General features: G+C 51.3%; 1 protein-coding gene across 13 annotated transcripts in view; it reads left to right on the forward strand.

The window, feature by feature from the left end:
• The window catches only part of MBNL1 (muscleblind like splicing regulator 1), a 101,059-nt gene that overhangs the window by 73,683 nt on the left and 4,663 nt on the right, over positions 1-22,713 (forward strand). For 5 of the 13 annotated variants that reach the window (XM_042798811.1, XM_042798873.1, XM_042798816.1 and 2 more), the window contains 6 exons: positions 4,563-4,763; positions 11,445-11,702; positions 12,594-12,647; positions 13,484-13,637; positions 19,014-19,049; positions 19,748-19,842. In XM_042798811.1, the coding sequence (XP_042654745.1) occupies positions 4,563-4,763; positions 11,445-11,702; positions 12,594-12,647; positions 13,484-13,637; positions 19,014-19,049; positions 19,748-19,842 (798 nt within the window). The remainder of the gene's footprint in view (positions 1-4,562; positions 4,764-11,444; positions 11,703-12,593; positions 12,648-13,483; positions 13,638-19,013; positions 19,050-19,747; positions 19,843-22,713) is intronic. The other 8 variants (XM_042798855.1, XM_042798863.1, XM_042798848.1 and 5 more) reach the window with 7 other exon arrangements.

Genomic DNA, 22,713 nt, shown 5'->3' on the forward strand with positions numbered 1-22,713 from the left:
CTCGGGCTTGGCAGGAAGCACGACGGATAATCAGACTCTCGACAAAAAGCCGAGGGGTGGGGGAAGGAGAAGCCGTCGGCAACCTCTCATCTGGTCAGAGTGCAGAGGGATCCTAAGTTCCATCCGATCTTGTTTCTCCCACACCTCAGCAAGGACGCGCAGTGCAGCGTTCCACAAAGCCGAACGCCGTGGCGGAGTTCCTTGCTCTGCAGGAATCCCGCGTTTCAGCGAACGTGGAGGTGGTTGGCCCCAGCCTGCCGCGTACATGCACGCTGGGGAGCTGAGCACCCTGTGCCAGACCCCTCTCTAATGCCGTGCAGAGAGGTCGTCCCAGCTCACCTAGGGATACATTTGGCCCAGAAGCCTTGTGATGTAAATTTCTGGCTCAGACATTAGGGGATACTGATTAATGCATGAGCGAGACTGGCGCTGATTAATGTGGGAGCAAGGCTGATATATTCTGCATAAAACGACAAACAGTGCTCCCCTGGCTGAAGCTCTCTCTTTCAATGGGTAAAATGGCAGCAAAGGAAAACATACGTTGAAAAATATATAAATATAGAGAGAGATATTTCTGCTTTATCACTTCTCTGACAGCTCTTTTATTCCTTTCTTTCTGGCACAGGTCGAATTTAGGGAGTTTAATTTACGTCTAGATATCTTCCATTAGGAAACCTATATTCACTCTGTTAGATGGGTTCTTCAATGTTAATTTCAAAAAACACAGCGACAATTACAACTCCTCAAAATACAGTTAAATCATTAGGAAAAACCATCTCAGCAGAAAGGACTCTCGTGCTTGTGCCAAATGGTTATTTGGCCCCATGTTTTGTGGGTCTACAGAATACCAGTAAATATTTTGTAGCTTATTTGGTTCCATTAATACAACTGTTATTCTCCCACAGCGCTTTATGCCTCGGCTGTTTCAGGAAAAAGTGCAAGTGGGGGAGAAAAGCAGCAAATGTTGTGGTAGGATCGTCACAGTAAATTGACTTTAGTGCCTGTTAGCACAGCGTGAGAAGATCCCACGTTGTGTTTTCTCCCTTTTGATTGGCTTTTCTTTCACTAAACTGCTCCATGTCACCGCGGCAGGCGCGGGGCTTTCGGGTCGGAACCAGAGGGGAGTCCCTGTACAGCCGGGCAGCACAAAAGCCGGCTGTACTCTGCGTGCTTTACCTCCAGAGCAACCTCAGAATGATTGTTCAGTTTCAACAGCTCGCAACAGACGTGTGCACAGGCCACGATTTTATTTTTATTTCCTGATTTGAGTACAGTGATGCAGCACTAGTGCCAGAAAATTCATATTTGGGACTATGAAAAAGCTTAAGTCAAAATGCAGCCAGCAGCAAGAACCATTGCTTAAAATATTCTTCGCTGTTAACCTGTTTGTTTCATGAACTGTAGCCAAATACAGCGCTCATGGTTTATACAAAGCAGTGTGTAGGCACACGCCAACCTTTGGGTAAACATGAAAAAAAAATACTAATGCAGTCCTTTGGGTTAACATTCCCTTTTAATATGAAGAGAGGCTAGTGTGAGGGTAACATTTAAATCAAATTTAAATTCTCCTTTATGCTACACACGCAGTGTCCCTGACGAGCGATATTTAAGTCAGTGTATTTTAAAGAGCAGCACAAACCTTCTGCCCGTGCCTGGGCAGTTTCTGTGTACATCACTTGAGTTCAAACATTACAGGCCGTGTATTTTCAGAATTCAGTCTCATCCAATCTGAGGAGGATTCATAGCAAGGCCCACTGGCTGTCCCAGCAATAGTGTTTCCAAATGGTTGTCATCCTACTAATTTGGCCTTAAAATTACCTTATTTTTTTAGCGCAGTTGAAATGGATTTTATTTCAGGGTGTTCTAGCAAGGGATTTATTCATCCCATCTAACGACGCTTCAGTCAGTTTGTTTTGTTTCACAAAAATCAATACCCCGTGCTTTAATAAAAGTGAACTAACTTAATGAGAGACTCTAATTTGGTAAGCAAAGCGGTAGGATCCTTCCGCTCATATTTCTGTTTGATAAATATTTTAATTATCTTAATTACAAGTACGGTCTGTGGACTTTTCCCGTCTCTCCCTTTTCGTTCACCCTTTGCTCTGTCTGTGGCTGGCACCCCGGGGAGGGGGTTTCAGGCGGGGAGGGGGGGCTGCGTGACCTGCAGAGCGCGGCGCTGGGACCCCCGGGAGGAGCTCAGCCTGCTGGGGCCGGCTCTGCCCTCGTAACCGGGGGGGGGGGCACTGGTTGGGCCTAGGACACCGGTTGGTCCTGGGGCACCAACGGGTGATGCTGTGCTGCTTCGCAACAGCAACGTCAGAGCCCGGATCTGCCTTTTCCGGCGTGGAAGAGCATGAAAAATGCTAAAGAGCATCCCCGTCCGTCCGTCCGTCCGTCCATCCGCCCTGGGAGGAGCCGTGGCTCGGCTGCGCTGCAGGGGCCGGTTGCCACAGGTGCCCCTGGGCCGTGCTGGCTGTGCACGGGCATTTCTAGAGCGCAGTTACTCGGTGGAGGAGGCGACATGGGTGATGGGGCACCTGGCAGCACGGAGCTGCGTCCTCCTTCACCTCTGTTCTCTCTGCTGATCTACAGGAGCTGCCTTTTTCTTTTCTTTTTTTTTTTTTTGTTGTTGTTGTTGTTTTGCACGATGGGCAGCCTAGTAGGGCCCAAACTGCGAGGCCAGTAAGTCGTCGTATGGTTTGGTGATGGTGAGAGAGAAATATTAGCTCTGCTTCTGGAGCTGGGGAAGTGAAAGCTCTTTGGAAAACAAGTGAGCAGCGACGGGCAGAGCTGAGCCCGGCGGCTGGGGCTGAGCTGGCCTTCCTCCCCGGCGTGGCACCGAGGTCCCGGTGCCGGCCGGTTTGCAGTTCCAGGGGGGGACTGGGGTGAGCTCAGCCGACGCTGGCGGGCGGTGGGGCTGGGCGGGGGGTGACCCCGCGGCCGCCCGAGCCGTGGGGCAGTGCTGGGGCCGGTCCCCGGGGGGGTCCAGCCGGTGCTGCCCGTCCCCGGAGGCCGCTGCCTCGCCAGGAGCCGTTTCTGGGCGCGGGAGCATCGGGGTGACTTTGCGACTTTGTGCCCCGGCAGATGAAGTGCTGCTGCTCTGCCCACCGCAGCGCGGCTCCCGGCCCGGGCTGATGCGGTGGGACGACGGGTTTTTATCTCCTAATTCACAGGTGTACAGCACACTGCAAAATACCCGGGAGTTCCAGCACGCCGTGAAATGGCTCTGATAAAATACGCTATTATTGTGCAGTGGTCTAAAGGCCTCAGGATATTTATATTAGTATAAAGTTATCTCAGTAGAAAATAAATGGGGTAGCCTTTTATTTACTGTACAGTGAGGATATTGGGCTGAAGTCAAACACTGATATCTCTTAAATTACACGCTAACAGACTGGTTCTTAGTTTTATTTTTAACGTTCGTTATTACGTCGCTGATAACACAGTAATGAAGAGTGAAGTTAATTAGTAGTGTATTTCAGAGTAATATCTTATTTCCTGTAAAACTTGCCTCTTTGTTTTTCATTCACATGGATGAAGAATCAGACACATTAAAGAAATTATTCCCATTTACACAACTTTCAGTCTTTTTTCTTCAATAATCTCTGCATGTGTTTTTGCCCAGTGCTTCACATGGGCTCGGTCCCCACCTCCAAATGGTTCTGCAGGAGTACAAAAACGTGGTGTTATATGCTGTCTGGCTTAAATAGATACGAGAGAGAGAAAAAGAGTTACGTTAACTCTGTAGTTGTTTTTCCCTCTAAAAAGTAGTTTGGAAGAATAATCTAAATGCCTTGAGTAACTATTTAGGTACTAAAGATAAACACTCCAGACTATTTTATTTGGCAGTTACACTGGTAGCGCAGTGCCTTTGCATTCAGTGGGGCAGAAGAGTTATTTAATCTTTACTGCAGTGTAACAGCTCCACATTTGGTCTTACAGCATTATTTGGTCTGCTACATCCAATTATCTTCACAACATGCGATAGCCTACAAGGGCATCTGACTCTTTCTTCTTTTAAAATAAGCAAACAAACAAAAACCCCAGTATTTGCATGCTCACTCTCTCTTTCTCTGGCTTAATGTTTTAATCTAAACAATGCACACCCTTGATATTTCTTTCAGGATATCTGCATGGACAGCCTGTTTAATTTTGCAAAAATATAAATGATTACGGTCGTCTCGTCTTGTTCCTGTATTAATGCTCTGTAGTTTCTGAACCAGTGCTAGCAGTCATCGGGGTTAGGAAGGTGTTCACCTGTGTCTGAAGTTGAGTGTGGATTGATGCTCTCGTGCAGATGCCTCTTTCCCCGGGCGCGGGTGTTCGGACACCGTTTGGTCGTGTCCCTCCGAGAGCCTTGGACTTTCTGCCGTGGCCGTGAGGAGCGCTCGGTTACAATGCGTTCTTCATGTTCCGCACACGCGACAAATGCTTCCTTCCCATCAGTAACAGAAACTCACTGCTGTCGTGCTCAAGATGATGGCCAAAAAGTTATTATGCTGATGGCATGGCGAGTATAAATATTTAAAGTGTCTTTTTTTTCTTCTTTTCTCTGCCTGCAGCCGATGTTTTCCGTCGCACCGAGCTTAGCCACCAACGCATCAGCCGCCTTCAACCCCTACCTGGGGCCCGTCTCCCCAGGCCTGGTCCCGGCGGAGATCCTGCCCACCGCCCCGATGCTGGTGACAGGGAACCCCGGTGTCCCGGTTCCTGCCGCCGCCGCCGCCGCCGCCCAGAAGCTCATGAGGACAGACAGGCTGGAGGTAGGAGCCGATACGTGTGACTTAGCCTCGTGAGTTGCATCATTTATCATGTCCCCGAGACAGAAATATTTTTCTTGAGAAAGAAAATTAATGCAGGTTTCAGTTCAGCTGATGATGTCGTATCTCGGTGATCGGCAAGGACAGGTTGTGGCTGAGTGATCACACAGTAAGTTAATGCTTGTGGTGCTGCTGCTGACCCTCGGCTGCAGGAAGAAATGGAAATACCGAGCCCTTTCAGGAACAACCGCGGCAGCAGCAACAGCACCTCAAAACTGGGTCGGTGCGTGCCCAGAAGGTGTTAACTGGGGGGGGCGTGGGCAGGGGCACCGGCACCGCGGGCTTCAGCTGCCTGGGGAGGAGGTGGCCCTCGGCCCCCCGGCCAGATGGTGCCAGCAGTCCCGCGCCCGGCTTATCGTCCCCGCTGCAACCCTGACAAGCGCTGGCGCTCTCGAGCTGGTGCGCTCCCTCGCCCTGAACCTTTCTTATCTGAAAGGCCTGACAGGGTTTTCGGCACCTTATCGGCTCGGGTCTGCGGGTCGGAAGGCGGCGAGGGGAGAGGCTGAGCCGGCGGGGCGATCGCCTCCTGGGCACGCGGGAGGTGGGCGCTGGGGCGAGGGGGAGAGCCGAGCCGTGAGCCGTGAGCCGGCCCGGCAGCCGCGGCTCTGCAGTCCCCGTGGGGTCTCGGGGATCCCCGGGGACCAGCTCTGCCCAGCGAGGGGAGCTGGGGGGTGGAGGGGCTGTTCTGCCCTTGGGCTCCGGGAGCACCATGGGAGGAGCGAGAAGGACCTCTGTCTTAAAACGCAGCCAGCTGGAATTGTAATGCTTTTCTTTGCGCCCCTGCACCTGCATTAACAAGGATTGATTCTCCTTAGAATGAAAATCAGTTCTTTTTTCTCGGTTGCATCTCTGACTGGTAAGCTGCCCCTCGGAAGGCTGCGAGGTGGGAGTGCGGACGGTCATCTGTCAGCGAGCGCTTCCCGCTGCCGCTGTCACTATTCTCAGAGCTCACGTCACCACAGGTTCCCCTTCTGCGGGATCGCATCACTTCCCTTTTTAGACATGTTTTCTCCGAGGAAAGCGTTCCCCAAAGCACGGTCAGGTTACAGGAGAGGCAGCCACATCGAGCCGAGAGCTGGCGCAGGGGTGGCTGTTTGGAATCACCAAGGGATGCTTTTCCTCTGAGGACTCTTATTTTATGATGGATGCCTGCCAGAGGCGGATTAAAATCAAAATGCAGTCAGAGAAATTCATAAATAAGTCACGCTAGATTCGGAAACGAGTACGGAGAGGAGGATGCTGATGGCGGGGAGCAGCGCCGAGGTCGCCTGCTGTGTCTGACTGTGTTTCCACCCGTGTGGAGGCCCTGGCGCTGGGCCGTGGGGCTGGGGCCGTGGGCTCGGCAGCTTTCTCTTGGTAAGCAGGAGCAGGACGTACCCGAAATCCCCGAGCACCGGCTCTGCCTCTCCGGGTGGTGCCTCCGGGACAGAGCTTGTGCTGGCCGGCAGACAGGGACCGAGGTGCGCGGGGGAGCTCATGAGGTTTGGGACTTCAGCGTGCAGGATTTGGTCCTCCAGGCGCTTGCATTCCCTTTATATGGCTATTTAGAGAAGTGATACACTGCTGAGCCAAACTCCTCTGCGCGAGAGGGAGTTGTGAGAGTGTTACTCTCACAGAACACCCAGGGGCACAGTCTGCAGTAAAAACCATTTTTATCAGTTAGGAAAAGCCGGCAAAAACATCTGAAATCGGTAACATTTGGGAAAAAGGCTGAGTGGTTGTGCTTTGAGCTTATGTGGAAAGGAGGATGTTGGCTGAGTTGGAAACCCCTGAAAATAAGTGCTGGGCCTTGGAGGGGTGCCTCTCCCGTCCCCGTCCACAGCGGAGCGGCACGGCGCGGGGGTTCCCCTGGGAGCAGGATCCCGGGGGCAGCCCCAGCCCTCCCCGGGGCTCAGCTCCCGGCCGGAGCAGGGCGCTTCCTCCTCAGCCGTATTCTCCAGGTGACAAACGTCCCAGCTCGTCAGCACCCAGCACCTTTCTGCTGGAATTGCCTTTATCTCAGTGGGCTCGGCTCCCAGGCCGTGTCCTTGGCCTCAGAGGAGGGCTGTCCCAGCCCTGCCTTCCTAACAGGGCCCTTCCCTCCGCTCTGCTCCCGCCCTTGTACCATGTAGATCACTTCAGAGAAATCCAGCTTCTTCTACCCTTTAAGATGTTTATGTTTTGCTTTTTATTTTGACAGGGATCAGGAGCACATCCGGGTTGACCCACTGACTGCAATTTCACACCACGCTGCTGTCTTACAAAATTAGTATCTGTTGGGGGAAAGGGCTGTCTTTTCCTCCTCCTTTTTTCCTTTCAGCAAATGCTGTTTAAATCGTAAAACACGTAGGTGAGAAGATAATTTGCTAGTGCTTTCCAGCATATTGGTCATTTAATCTGGAGTATCCAAATTTAGAATACAAATACCAAATAAGTACGTAATTTTTCTGAACACCAAAACATTTGAATGTACTTTATAGATTACAGAAATGCAGAGCTGATTTGAAAGATTTTGCGTGGTCTGGTTGTTACGTCTCAGAGAAGGCAGTATGGTCTAACCTGCTCTTTTAAGTGAGCGTATTGCTGTCGGTATCGTCGTTTGTTATGACATGATGAAAGAGCTTTATAAGGCTTAGCTCACGCTCCCTTGGAATGAAGTGTCCTTGAGAAAAATAACCACTGTGATGTTAGCATCTAATCTTGGAATATGATTTGTTCTGCTTAGAATTTTAAATACTTACTTTCAAGAACGATGTACCCTGGCATTAATTAAGTTAGCACACGTGTTCTGGGATACTGAGTCAGACCGTTCCACAGCTGAAAGCTCTCAATACCTATACCTGGGATTTTAAGGAAAGCAGGCAAACGCCACAGATCTGTCAGGCAGTGTGCCTGGTCTCCTGAATTAATACGAATATTTGTAAGATAAGGTCAGTGACAGTTACTAGCAGTAGGATTGATTTCATACGCCTTTGGCCTGTGTCGCCTGTACAGAGAGCACGCAGATGTTTGGCTGTCCAGTGTGCTCAGTCGCTCCCATAAGAAATCTGGATCTGGGGGTCAAAAATGGCATGGGTTGAGGCTTTTCCTACAGCTTTCCTCACGCTCCTCTCCTGCCAGAGGTATCTTGAATGGCTCTTCCAGTGAACCAGAAGTGAGAAGGGTAGGGAAGTGAGAGAGAAAGGAATTGCCTAACCGCTTTATGTAAAAGGGATGTGTTTTCGTTTGAAGGCCATCGTTTTCTGTTAGAAGTGTTCAAGAGCCAGGAATGACCACAACCAAGCGGCTGTTTCCTGCTTGTTTCATATATACTGTTTTTTGCCAGAAAGAAGCAGCTTAGAAGTTCTTGGAGATTTTCACATCTTGGGTAATCAGGAGATCTGGCCTGGTGGTGCCGTTGGTTTAAATGTTCAGAACGCACTGGAGAACAGTTGGCCCGTTTTGATAAATTCTCCTCAACGCAGAGGAGGAGGCCGGCAGGTGGCTCGCTCAGGGATCTCGGCTCTGCTGCCCGTGTCCCTCCGGCCAAACCTCGGCCCCGGCTTTGGGTGAGCGGCGTGGGACCGCTGCCGCTCCCGGGGTGGCACGGCCGTTGTGTCCCCCCCAGGGTGGGCAGCTGGAATCCCGGCAGGGCCATCCAAACAAACTCAGCCCAAAGTTAGAACAAGTTAAGTGAACTGCAGTGAATCGGTAATACTGCAGCACTAACAGCACTTTTGCAGACAGGCTAGAGACGTACAGGTGCCTCTCTTGTTTATGTTTCCTAACATGCCGAGTTGAAAATTATGTTACTAATTACAGGGCTATTAATAAATAACTAAATAACAGCTCTCCAGATCTGGAAGACCAGACAACATATCATGCTTCTGTGTCTCACTTTACTCAAGCAGAGGAATGATACAGTGCTGCGTGCCCCTGGCAAAAAAATAACACCATTTTCAATGCTTGCTTTTAAACAAGCAAGAATTGGAAACATTCTTGGTTACCATCACAGTGGTTGAAAAGCCATTGCTGGTCACACTGATTAAAAGGGCTAGCAGCATTATGGTTTGTGTCTGACTGCTGTAAGCCATCAGTCAGCGATCTGTTAAGGAGCACTGAGAGCCATTCATTGCCTTATCTCAGCTACTGCATGGCAGCTCTGTGAAAATTTGCTCTGGACATGCCAAAGATTATCTCTGTCTGCCTAACTATTTCAGTTTTCTGGTCATTCTGCTTTGGTTTTTCACTGTGATAAAGTTAGCTTATCCGTGGATGCATTTTCTTTCTCTCTCTCTCTGTATTATAGTTACCTTTATATATATATATACACACGCACGCACACACTTAAATATGGATTTTCATATATCATCTCTGTGTTATTAATGGAGTAGTTCTTGCTTACGTGTAGAGTGATTTTGAGACCTTGGTTTTGTGGATCACCAATACAAGGCGGACAGTCGGCTGATGTTAGTTGCATCCTCCTTCAGAGGAAAAGACTTCGGTTGACTTCTAGACTGCAAACAAACAATCGAAGGAACTGTTCAACTTCTGCCTGTCCGGGAGGCTTGTGTTCGGTAGAAGGTGCCGGTTCGTGACGCCGAGGGTGTTGGCGGGCGGCGGGAGCAGCGGTGAGCGGGCGGTGGGGCTCTTGGAGCAGCGGTGCCGTGCCAGCTCTGCCCGGCGTGTGCCGGAGCGGGGGGGGTCGGGGCAGGGGCCTCGGGCGGGCAGGGACGGTGCCGGCACGCGACAGGGACCAGAAGAAGACTGGGCTGGTTTGGTGGCTCAAACAGGCGCCAGCTCCTTCCCCCGTCGCTCCCTGTGTCCTGCTGGCTGGTAAAGTGGTTGGTGGAGGGATAGGATGAGGAGTAATGGTAAACGGAAAGAGGGGAGGTTTAGACTAGATCTAAGGCAGAAATCCTTCCCTGTGCAGGGGGGGGAGGCGCTGGCCCCGGGTGCCCAGAGCAGCTGTGGGTGCCCCCTCCCTGGAAGGGTTCCAGGCCAGGTTGGACGGGGCTGGGAGCCCCCTGGGCTGGGGGAAGGGGGCCCTGCCCAGGGCAGGGGGGGGCACTGGGGGGGGAGGTTTGAGGGCCCTTCCCACCTAAACCAGACTGTGATTCTATGTTGCTGCATGGGGACTAGACCAGGGAAGGGATCCGGCTGCAGAATTGACCTGGAAGGCAAGTGGCTATTTTCCAGCTGAGGAGTTTGCCCAGCCTGTTTCACGTGTGGTGCAGGAACAGCTCTGCAGGCACCGAGCCGCGAGCAGTAGGGCCACGGGGACGAACGAGAGCAGCGGAGGTGCCTGAACTGGCTCACGTGGCTCCTCTGCAAATACCCACCCCGAGTCTTGTCACCCCATGGAAAAAGACTATAAACAGGGTCACGCTGGAATGACCCTGGGCAAACGGATGCCTCCTGTGAGCAGGTTCACGAATGGCATTGCTCTTGTCCTTCGGGGATGTCATTTCATAAGTTGTAGATGATGGGCAGGTGGTACTTGGAGCAGCACAGGGGTTAAAAAGCAGCTAGAGCACTAGCATGGATGGAGACCAAATAACAACCAAATTTGGTTTGCTGCAGGGATCAGAGCCAAGGTCCTTGAGGAAATACTGATGATCCAAGCTCATGGGCACCCACCTTTAAAAGGAAATTCCATCTACTAAAGTGGTTTTATTTTTATACAATCTTGGTTGCTTTTGTCCCTTTCTGTTTCCTGTAGCCTTTGGGAAGCTAAAATGGCAAACACCATTTTTGTTTGCGGTTTGTGAAGAGCCGACCGTGAAAAAAGCACGCGCGTCGCTTTCTTGAACTGGGGGGTTTGCGCGGGGGGGTGAGGAGGGAGCCGGTGATGAAGCCAGTGCCTGCAGGGCGGGGGGTGGCTGGAGGCCCCTGCGGCGGCGCGGGGCCGGGCCGCAGCCCACGCACCGGCACCGGGGGTGCCGCCGGGGGGGACCCCCCAGCCCAGCAGCATCCTTTGTGCAATTTCTGGTTCCCTCAGCTCGCTTTGGCTGCTGTGGCGTGGCGGGACAGTGGGGACCGCCCTGGCTGCCGCCGATCGGCGGGGTGACCCGGGGCAGGCAGGGGTTTGCATTGCCCTCTCGCGGCAGACGCCTGGAGCGTGGGGGCCGGAGCGGTGCCGCACGCCCCGTGGGTGCAGCTCCCCCGTGGGTGCGGCTCGCTGCCCGGCCGGTGGGGTGAGGTGCCGGCCCTCACCCTGCCAGCCCCTCCGGCCTCCCCGCACTCGTGGCCAGGCACCCGAGTCAGTGCCTCGAGCATCGCGAACTCGGGCAGAGCCAGAGCGCAGCGCAGCGCGACCGCGTCGCAGCACCCCGCTGCTTGGGGTGATCCGGGGGAGCTAGCCACAGCACGTTTCTTCAGAGAACGGGAAAAGCCCTGAGGGTGGCTAAGCGGGAGCCAGAAAACCTGCTGCGTGCTCGGCTCTAAATCCCGGTGGGTTTTGAGGCAGTCTGACATCAGGAGTGGCTCAAGAGGAGCCCGGTCCCAGGTGCCAGGGAGCTGAGCCCGCCGTCCCCTCACGCCTGGGGCCGGGCCCCCGTCCTCGCAGCGCTCTCACAGACCTCCAGAAATCCCAGCTCCGCTCCGAGCCGTGCCCCCCAGCCCCTGTCACCCAACCTCAGCGACTTTCTCTTCCCGGTGTCGCAGGTATGTCGAGAGTACCAGCGTGGCAACTGCAACAGGGGAGAGAACGACTGCCGGTTCGCTCACCCCGCCGACAGCGCCATGGTCGACACCAACGACAACACGGTCACTGTCTGCATGGATTACATCAAAGGGAGATGCTCACGGGAAAAGTGCAAATATTTTCACCCTCCTGCACACCTGCAAGCCAAGATCAAGGCTGCCCAGTACCAGGTTAACCAAGCTGCAGCTGCCCAGGCAGCAGCGACTGCAGCTGCCATGGTGAGTTCGGAAAACGCCTCTGGAATAGAAAGAAGCTGTCGAGAGGCGATAGTCGATGTGGTAGCTGTTCTTGCTGGAGGGGGGGTGCGTGTGCTCGGGGACCCCAGTCACGACACGGTGCAGGGAGCTTCCTCGGCATGCAGTGCCAGATCTGCTCTTAAGTACTTTCAGACCGTTAAGGTGTTCCACTAATTCTGCCTGCTGATGTACAGAGTATCTATATGTACATATATGTGTGCATACCTCTGTGCGTGTCTGTACGTGTGCGTGCATATATGTATATATAGTTTATTGTGTGTTCGTGTGTGGGTAGATGTGTATCTATCTAGCTGCACGGATAGATAAACCCATACTCCAGTTACCGTTAAGTCTGTGTGTGTAGAGACTTAGCGTGAAGCCGACCTCCCTGCGTTCACGCCACTCGTAGCCCCCCCCGTCCCCCCCCGTCCCCCCGCCGAGGGCTGGCGGCAGCTCTGGCGGGCGCCCGACCAACCCTCGTCGCGGCGGCGGCCAAGCTCTGGAGCGGGGGCCCGGTGTCCTGGCGAGGAGGGGGCTGTGGTGGCCCACCGCCCTCCCCGCCGAGCCCCGCGGGCTCCCGGCCGGCCGGGGCGGGGCGGGGAGCCGGTGCCCGCTCACGGGGAGCCCCGATTCCGCTCCCGCGTCGGCCGGGAGCGCCCCGCGCCCACCGACGTGTGTCCCCCCCCCCCGCCCCCCATGCATGCCTAGTCTTGTTACCGTTGTACACGGCATCCGGTGATTTGTTTTTATTTGTTTTTTCTCACCTACCCAAATGCACTGCTGCCCCCATGATGCACCTCTGCTTGCTGTTTATGTTAATGCGCTTGACCCCACTGGCCATTGCCATCATGTGCTCGCTGCCTGCTAATTAAGACTCAGTCGGCTGTCAAATCACTGAAGCGACCCCTCGAGGCAACCTTTGACCTGGTACTATGACCTTTCACCTTTTAGCTTGGCATGTAGCTGTATCGTAGAGTCGAGTTTGGGGTTAATGTGTAGAATTGGAACATCCCGGTTCCCCCCCCCCCCCCCCTCCCCGCACCCCCCCATCCCTGGTGCGGGGCGCGGGGGCGGCCGGACCGGGCTGGGCTCCAGAGAGCAGGACCCCGCCGCCCCCGTGCCCCGCCGGCCCCCTCCCCTCCCGTACCCCCCCGTGCCCCCCTCCCCGTCCCCTCCCCGAGGGCCCGGCGGCGGGCGCAGGGTGCGTTGGCATGGCTTCGTGGTGCGGAGGCGGCCCGGGGGTGCCGGCATGCGGCGCGCTCTGCATGCCCGGGCAGGGGAGTGGGTTGGCGCCAGCGGCCCCGCCATCCGCCCCGGACGGTGACTATTAACATTGCTTCTACGTGTTGATCCTCATGGAGCTAGCAGTGCTGCTTCCCCCTACCCCGAGAGCCTCGCTCCTGATCGAAACCCTGAAGCTTTACAGTAGCGTAATAGTTCCGCCGGTTCCTATAACGTACGGCTCCGACACGTTACCTGTGCCGCTGTAATGGCAGGCTAAAGTAGTGCTCCCTCGTAAAGCTTTTACCTCGCCTTTTATTTGGTAGTTAAGTCTGCTATGCTGCTTGCTTGCTCATGGATAAACATGGTGCTGCCTGGTTTTTTTGCCTTCTACTGATTTTTCTTTTTTCCTTTCTCTCTTTCCTTTTCTTCCCTCTCCCTCCCACCCTCCTCCACACCCCACACCCTACCCCAACCCCCCGTTTTTGTTTTTTTTTTCTTTTTTTTACTGGACTTTATTTTTATACCCATCCACCATTCAGGGAATTCCTCAAGCTGTACTTCCCCCATTACCAAAGAGGCCTGCGCTTGAAAAAACCAATGGTGCCACTGCAGTCTTTAACACTGGTATTTTCCAGTACCAGCAAGCTCTTGCCAACATGCAGTTACAGCAGCATACAGCCTTTCTCCCACCAGGTAAGTGCTTCTCGTTTGCTTTTCTCCTGGGGAGGGAGAAGGGGGAATTCTGGACAAAACGCACTAGGACGTAACGGTTTGTCCCTGGCGGGAAAGGCGCAGAGGGATTTGCGCGGCGGCCGGAGGAGCCGGCTGCAGGAGGGCTGGCTTCTCTCTGCTGCTCTCGGGTGGGTGTCTTCCAGTCTAATATAAAAATCAGCGTCATGCTCTGTCCTCCCAAATCAGATTTTGAAATCTTCTCTCTCTTCCCCTCGATTAACTTCTCTTTGTTACACATCTCTTACGCTGCTGTATTTGTTCTCTTTGCTGTAAGACCCCTTTGCCTTCATGTGCTTAGCAGCAGTTGTTCCGACTCATGCACTTGAAGGTTTTGGTTTTGATTCTGGTGCAGTGATCGTACAAGGCACGGGCAGGCAGTCTCGCAGATAGGCTAACCATGAACCTGCACAAGAAATCCGGGCTCAGGCCCCTGCCTCTGAAGCCTCGGGGCTGATTTTGGACTAAGCAGAACCAAGGTGCACTCGTTCCTCTTCAGCAGTGATCACATCTACGCTCGTCCTAGTCTAATTGCTGGAGAATGGATGCCTGTACTATTTATATAAGCAGAAATCCCTTCAGAGGACAAGGGATGGGACTTAAAGTTGGAATATACGTTTAGGTTCTGCAAACAGTACTTCATGAAAAATTCTGCATCTAGTACACCATATGAACACGGCAGAGTTAGTTTTTCACATACAAACCCGCATTAAAACAGCGCTGTCGTTCTAGGGGGTATGCAGAGGGCGTCTGATAGATCTGTACTCAAAAGATTGGAAGGAGCCTGTGAGGACAGCTCGTCGTAATGCAGATTAGTTGAGGGGAGAAAAGAAAATACAGCTATTCAGTCTTTACCAAAAAGATGTAAGGATTTTGTCCTAAGCATTTTTGGCAAGTATGTTCCCAGGAATTCGGTATAACGCCTTTTACCATTCTTTCTCGACCTGGCATGCAACCAAGATGTATAATTTAAATGGCACAAAAATCAGTTGCTTGATGTAGTACATTTTAATAACTTATTTAGGTTCTAAAAAATGCATTGCAACCACTGAAATATATTAGTAAGAGCTTGTTGGAGTCAATAGACAGACTGACTGAGTAAGCTTTAGATCAGATCCCTAGCCCACATAGGAAAATTGGGATAAAAATGCTTATGCAGTCTCAGTCCCTCCTGTAGATATTAAAGTTTCACAGATCTGTTTTGGCAAAGCGTAACTGGTATAGTTAGTAAGCCATGCAATTTTCCAGCTTCCATTAAATCAGAGAGGAGCTGGATGATTTCTGGAAGAACTCGAGCTGCTTTGAATCACGCCCTCTGAACTTAGAAGCGGGGGCCGTGGCTCTTGCACGCCGGACCTCATTTCACTGCATCGATGGCCAGGAGCTTTCTCGTCAGCACTTGCACACAACCAACCTCAGCTCTTCCCCTAGCAAACCTGTACTGAGACCCACAGGAGTTTGCACAGTGGCTCTCGATGCTTCATTTGACCTTTCTTGCCCACTGAAGTTTAGTGTATGTTAAACAAGAAAAGCACAGGATTTTTTAGCGTGAGCTACTAGATTCTCTTTTTATATTTATCAGATAGCAGCAGTTGGAGCTTTCCAGTAATCCAGTACTTTTCCAAAAGTTTTATTTGCCACCTTGCCCTGTTTAGTTTTCCCCACGTAGGATTACCTAGCATCGGTCCCGTTTGTGCATATTCGTCTGGAGCTAGAGTTCCTCCGTCAGTCCCTAAGGGCCGACGGGAGAGCACAGAGCGTGGGTGCCCTCGGCTCCACTGCCGTGGGGCAGAGGCAGGTTAATTCAGCGGCACCTGAATTAAAGTGACATTTTTCAGGTTCAGGCACCCAAACTGGAACGACTCGCATGTGTTCTCAGTTGCTGCAGCTACAGTGTGTGAGAATGCGGCAGGGCTGGAGGGCAGGGCACTCGCAGAGCCGACGCGGTGTCGGTGTGTCCCCCTGAGGAGGATCTCGGCAGGCCCCTCCTCGCTGCGGGGCACTCCGCTCTTGATGTTCCACCCTGGGGAGTTCTCCGCTCGTGTTCCAGACAAACCCAGATCCCCCTTCTGAATTGTAAGGCATAATTCAGGCTGCTTGTATGCCAGGGCACGGGGAAGCCAACGAAGGGATCGTGCATGCCAGGGGATGGACACTGGCACTCCAGCACACTTTAACTGATTAAACGCTCCGAGATACTCATCCCACCGCTCTGAAATAAAGCTCCCTCTCTGCCCCACCCCTGAGGCCTCCCAAAAACCTTGGCTGCTGGAAGCTGTCCCCAGACTGAGAGGGGAGTCTAAAAGGCGTTGCCAGAAAGAACTGGGAACCCTTGTGGTGTTGGCTAGTTGAAATAAGTGGACTTAGTCTGATGAATGAGGAGACTCTGCACGACTTAATCGCTGTTCACGGCTCGGTTTGGTACTTTGGTCCTGGCTGCCGACTCCTGGCGCTGCAGCAGACGTGCTGTGGGGCTGTGAACTTGCAGAGCACCGGTGACTCGGCGTTCACCACTTCTGCACACGCTCCTTGTCCCGCGGTACCTGTGAGCTGGCTGGGGCTATGTCTGTACGTGCAGGTAGAGAGCTCCTACGTGCAACTGGGTGAGATTCCTGCCCCGGTGCTGGAGACCATCCTGCGCCGCAGCTCGCTGCCTCAGTCGTGCGGGTACAGCTGCTCCTGGCCTGTCGAGCAGCCAGCCTTTGAGGAGCGTAATCCTCCCGAGGAAAGGGGGCAGGCTTACGGGATACCCCCAGGAGCTCTTGTCCCGAAGCACCTGCGAGGGGCAGAACTGCAGCAGGGCAGCAGAACCACAGAGCCCACCGCGGAAAGGCTTCAGCCACCTCTGCCCTTAAGCTAACACGTCGCCTGTTTATTTAGTTACTGGCGCTTCAACAGCAGAGAACTTGCTCGCTCATCGTGGGGACGCAGCGCAGAGATGCTTCCCTGAAGCGGTGCCTCTGTGAGCACCTTCCTCCCCGGGGCTTCTGGGGCTGCCTGAAAACACTGCTCTCCTCCAAAATGTTAGGGAGGGAAAGATCAGGCACAGCTGTTCACCTCGACAGGGGTGCTTGTGCTGTCTGTGGTGATATTTTTAATTAGGATTTAGTAGGTTGGACAGAATAAATAGACCGAGGGAATAATACAAGGGAGAGATGAGAAAAAAAAAAATGCCTAAAACACCAGTAAACCTAGACTGTTTATTACAAAAATAGCTTTATTCCACTGCAGAAATAATCTGGTTGTGAAGTTATGATCAGTTAACTGAGCACATCCTTGAATTAAAATTCTGCCTTGTGCTGAAAAACTAGGGAACATTTGAAACTGCACATTTATTATTCATGCATTCTCATTAGTCAGTCAAAGCTTCTGAAGTCAAGATGAATATTAAGGTCATAGCAAAAAAGATTTTTATTACTGGTAAGAGGGTCATACAGCATTATGTCTTCCTATTTGCAAGTTATTGCACCCTAACTAGTATTTTCATTTCTGCCTTATGTTCATTTGCTTCAGTTCCCTTTCAAAACTCTGTGCACCGGTTATAATGTTAATGATGGTAACTCAGACTAAAATTTTGAGCTGAAGAGCTTTACAGTGATATTTTAGAGTCATTACGAATATCTAACTCGTCTTTAGCATGTAGACATAATTATGCATGGAACGACACTCTATTCCCAATCTGATGAAGTATGTGCACCCTTACAAATAGTGCACTTCTGCACAGAGACAGAACTCAAAGGTTCTTCTCTGTAACACCATTAGCACCACAGAGATGCCATAAGAGGGGCCGAGAAAGCAGTTGTACTTGCTGTTTGTACTTCATACCCAAACTTTGCTCCGTTTTTTAATCTTGGAAGTGGTCCCGTTGACTTCAGCCATGATTTGTACATGGGGAAGTCAGAAAACTACCCTTCTTTTAACCTTTCTTTGCGAATATTTTCAGTCTCTTCCTTGACACAGAAATAGAAGAGTAATTAGGAAACATGATTATGGCCTTTTCTTTGTAGCGTTACAGATACAGTGATGACAGAGAATAACCTTGACCCCAGCAGTAAATACACTGACTGACTTTTTGCCTGCTTAGTTAAATGCTCTTGAGATTGTGCAAGCCAGTACAATGCTTGGCACCGGCTAAAACACTTTCCTGTCCCCCCGTTACGGTCACGCAGTGTCAAGGAAGCAGCAGTGCTGTGGCTCCCACCGGCAGGCTTCTAGAAGACGTTTCCATTTCCACTGCAATCTCTGTTCCCAGATTTCAGAGTTTATTTCAGTTTCTGCTGTGTCAGGCATAATTAGCGGTGTTAATAAGAGCTATTTGTTAAATGAAAAAGTAAATCGTTTATTAAAAATGGATATTCTGAAATACCAGGACGTATTTATCTATCATATTGGAAGCAAAACCAGAATATTCTGAGTTCAATATGATGAAAGGCATTTTGCTATGTAAAGTAAACTTAGTGATATTTAAAAAATGATACCATAATGTTCCTAAAAACACCATCCTGCTGCCGGCTCTCTAGTTGCAGGGCAGAATTCCCAGGTTGCTGTCGCTTCAGCTATTTTTGTGTAGCCTAAAGGCAGTTGCAGGTTGTGCGCCCAGACACCACCAGATCAAAATACGTCCCATAATGTAGCAGAAAGTGCTGAACAAGCGTTGGCAGGTGCTGCCGTGAGCTGCTGGGGAGCCCTTGGCGGCTCAGCCCCGGCGCTGGGCCGCGTGCTCAGCAAACAGACCGCGGGGCAGCCGGGAGCGCTCCCGCTTCACCGGCAGCTCCCAGGGGCCGTGCAGACGGTGTGACACAGGCACCGGGTGCCAGATCCCCCCGATACGGCACAAGCACCGCGTGCCAGATTCCCCCGGGCCTGGCCGGGGTGTTGCCGGAGCATCGGAGCCGTCGGGCTGCGGCTGAGGACGCGGCCTGGGTCAGGTCATCCATCGCTCTGCGAGGAATCGGCCCCCCTGCCAAGGGCCCTGGCTGACGAGGCTGCGAGGCGGGAGGAGAGGAGTCAAAAGGCAAAAAGATTTAAGACTTAAAAGAATGTCAAAAGAAAGCTCCAGGGACTTTTCCTAGCCGTGCTAATATCCCACGGTGCTAGAAAGGCAGAGGCGGTACACCGGCGCACAGCTCGGTCAGCTCTCTCCCCTTCCCTGAGCGCTAGTTCTGAGGGATCACTGTGCTATTGTATGGTTTGATTGTGCTGACAGTTACATGCCACTGTTCCCATAATAACAATTTTTCTTCTTTGTTCAAATGAAATTTCTAATTACACGTGTGATGGGTTGTTTTAATTCTTTTCCCTTTCCAAATCCACCTTCCTGTTGCAATGCATGATGGGCAGGCTCAATATTGTGCATGACACCCGCTACAAGTGTTGGTAGGTGCCAGCTTTGTTTCTTGATTATCTTAAACCTGTGGTGCAGCTCACGGACCCTCAAAATCCACTGCTAGATTTTAACTTAGAGCTCTCGTGCCAATCCATCTCCCTTAGCCTCCTGCACTAACACCTGTCAATTAAATGCAATTGTTTTATTTAATTGACATGGACACGTAGACGTTGTTAATTTTGTAGAGCAATTTTTTGAATTGCACATTGTTCCTTGGTGGATTTTGATTGGACTATGAGTTCCAGTGTTTAGAAACTATCTTGTGTTAAATAAAGACTGTATCTTACTATAGCCACATAGACGTATACTGTCCTTCAACGAGATTAATTTTTGTTTGCAGTAAATATTTGGGTTGACTTTTTAAAAGACAACAATTTGTAAATATAAAGGCATTTAAAAACTCTTCTGTTGATTTTTGTATTGAAATGGTTAAGCTTGTTTGTGTCGATTTTCTTGATTTGATGGTAACAAGCATTTTCCCCTTTTTTTCTCTTTCATTTCCCTCCCCTCTTTCTCCCTGGAATGTTGTCCTGCTTTGCACTGTGATTGCATGTCACGCGCTGGCAATGATGTCTCGGGCTTTTTGCTGTGATAAATACCATGCTCAATTATCCTACCACATGTCGCTCTGGTTCCCATACTGCTACACTCTTCTGTATGTTTGCTTATATGATTTTCCTTCCGAAAGTTCCCATGGTGCACGGTGCTACGCCAGCCACTGTGTCTGCAGCAACAACATCTGCCACAAGTGTTCCCTTCGCTGCAACAGCCACAGCCAACCAGGTTTGCTAATTTACAGCTTTGTTCCTTACAGACAACTTGAAATTGGTGCTTTTAATGAGCATGGGGGTTTGGATTCTACCTCTTGTTGGCCTACACATTCTCTCTAAGATCTGCAGCACAGCTTAATAAGGCTTTTTATCCATGCTCAAAAGGTGCTGCAGTTCCATTTCTGATGCTAAAAATAATCGATAATAGAGTTTCTGACTCAGTCTTAACATTTACGGGCCATGCTGCTTACTTCGGCTCTCAGACATGTATAGAGAAAGGGATAATACACGGAACCCATTATTTATTTCTATTTCTGTGAAGCTGACAGTTCCTTGTAGTGCAGAACTCCAGTGAAAGCCAGTAAAACCTTTGTGCAGAGAGGTTGCAGGGTCACAATCTTAAGCCTGAATTTAGCAGTCTGAACATGTTCTGACTCTCCTCTTCCAAGAGCAAGCCAAAAACATTTGAGCATGGGCCACACAGAAGCTTCTTTTAACCTTTGTTTCGGCTTGGGATTCTGCTTCGAAGCGGCCGATTGCTTGTTGTAGTAGACAGACTTCAGTTAAGACAGTGTCCGTTAGAGCCCAGATTTATTTCTAAATAGCTGCCCCGGTTGTTGCCATGTTGGGGTGCATGTCAGGAATAACAGAATAATGCTTTACTAAGAAGTGATTGGAAGTCCTCCCAGAGAAGGCAGAAGCGATGCTCTGAAGGTGCGTGCCAGGGGCCAGAGGAGCTGCAGTCCCCACACGGACCAGCCGGACCTGCACCTCAGAACAGAACGTGGCTTGTCGTTACCTAGCTGGGGGCTCAAAAATGCAGATTTCTGTAGTACATCGGGCTGAAAGTGCAATGATAAACACTCTTTAAACACCCTCTCGTTCCTCTTCCAAAAACAAATTATTTTTTGAGATTTACCGGGAGGTTCGAATTGCCTGTGCCGTGAAACCACCAGTTGTGGTCTAACACGCAGGTATAACTCTCGGCTCAGGGGGAATCCCACACGTGCCTTTTAGAAAAGGGAAGTAACGTTTTCTTCAGCATTTTTGCAGGTGTGGTTCTGTACGTGTAATTAATTCTGGAGATAAGTGTCAGTTTTTAAGGCAGGCTCACCTGACGTACTCAGCTCCCTGAGCCGTTAGAGCTAACTCCTTAAACAATGTCAGTGTCCCATCGCAAAGCGCCCGGCCGCACGGGCCGTGCGGTGCTCGGGGAGGTGGCACCGGCCCCGCCGCAGCCCCCGGCCTTGGAGCCTTCCCTCTGCCTCTGCAGCCCTTCTCCAAATCGTGCTATTGCAGTGACATACTGGCGTGTGCGTCCCGAGCCTCGGGACCTGGATAGTTTACAATTCCAAAAAAAAAAAAAATACTCGGATTACTCTGCTTAGCAGGTGGCACTTTCTGCTCTTGAGAGATGTTTGCTTAATGACCATGTCACTCACGGATTTAAACTAGCATAAGAATCCCTTTGTTGAAAAGCTAGTTTATCAGTAGGACGGTCTCTGCGTATGTGTCACCTAAGCAAGCAACCACCTGTATGCCCAGAGTATCTTAATATTGTAATTTACTGCACCATACAGTCAATTTAAGGGTGCCTCTATATCCTCTGTAAGGCCAGAGAGTTGTGAGAACAAGCCAAGCCACAGAAAGACATCACTGTTTTTTGAAATCATCTCTGTCTAAGTAGCCATGCACTTTCCCAAATTGATTACAGGGAAACTTTCTGTTGTAGAATCTGATCATTTCATGCATATCCTCCCTGGAGCCTCATAACACACTTAGTACAGTACTGCAGCCGAACCTCAATATATACATATATGACAAATATATGTATATACTATGTGAGCAATGCTGAAAATATTTAATGCCACACGATGCAATGTGCATGCATGCCAAAAGTCTTAAGATCTGGCCCTTCATCTTCATTGACTGGTGTTGAAGGTCCTTGGTCTGTTCCGACAGCACTATCCCTGACGCTTCTCCACAGTTGGGTGCAACAGCCTGTCCTGCAGCAGTAGGAAAAAATGGTATGAGAAGCTTCATTACGCTTGAAGCACATTTCTGTACAAGTTGGCAATGTTGTGGAGTTGTGTGGAGCTGCTAGGGGAGGAGAGGGCGCAAGGGGTGGACAGACGGACGGTTTAGTTAAGGAGGAACCTCCCCACGCCCCTTCTCGTGCGGACTAACAGGTCAGCTTTAGCGTCCAGCAGGAAAAGGAGCCCTTCCAGGTGCAACAGCCGTTTGTGATGGCACAGAGCAGTTCTGTGTATGCCCCAGCGCGCGGGCGCGCCCTCCGGCCGGGCTCGGGGCGCTGTGGGGAGCTCAGGGTGGCTCCCGCTGCTGGCTGCCGGCTCTCCTCAGGGCCCCGACTCGCGCCGGGGGGGCTGCAGCCCCTGCCCCGCGCGCCCGGGCCCGGGGACGGGAGTTGGTTACTTGTTCTGCTGCTGATCTCCTCGGATCTTCGTGCTTTGGGGGTTTTTTCCACCGAGTTGACGGGGCACTTCGAGAGCCACGTGCTGAGGTCTGTTCAGGCAGACGAACGTTTTCAGAATTGTTTCGCTGCTCTGGGGAGTCTTAGCTTGCCCGCATGCCCGCAGCGGCCGTGGGAGGAGCAGGCAGCTCTTTCGACAGTGGATTCTCACCAGCCATGAAAATCGGGCTCAGGGCATCTTAGGTTTGGCATTCAGAAACCCAGACAGGGAAAGCAGTGAGCACTTCACAAAATCAGACTGAAACACGGCCACTGTAGAATTTATCGTATTAAATGATACGCTGAAAGCACAGAATTTTGTGTAGGCCAACAAAAAGGGCTATTTTCAATTACTGCACTGCATGACTTTGGTAGATTTTAACTTCTCTTATCTCCTAAACAGCCAATAATACT

The sequence above is a fragment of the Tyto alba genome, unplaced genomic scaffold, assembly GCF_018691265.1.
Source record: "Tyto alba isolate M040663 unplaced genomic scaffold, T.alba_DEE_v4.0 Super-Scaffold_10, whole genome shotgun sequence".
Lineage (NCBI taxonomy): Eukaryota > Metazoa > Chordata > Aves > Strigiformes > Tytonidae > Tyto > Tyto alba.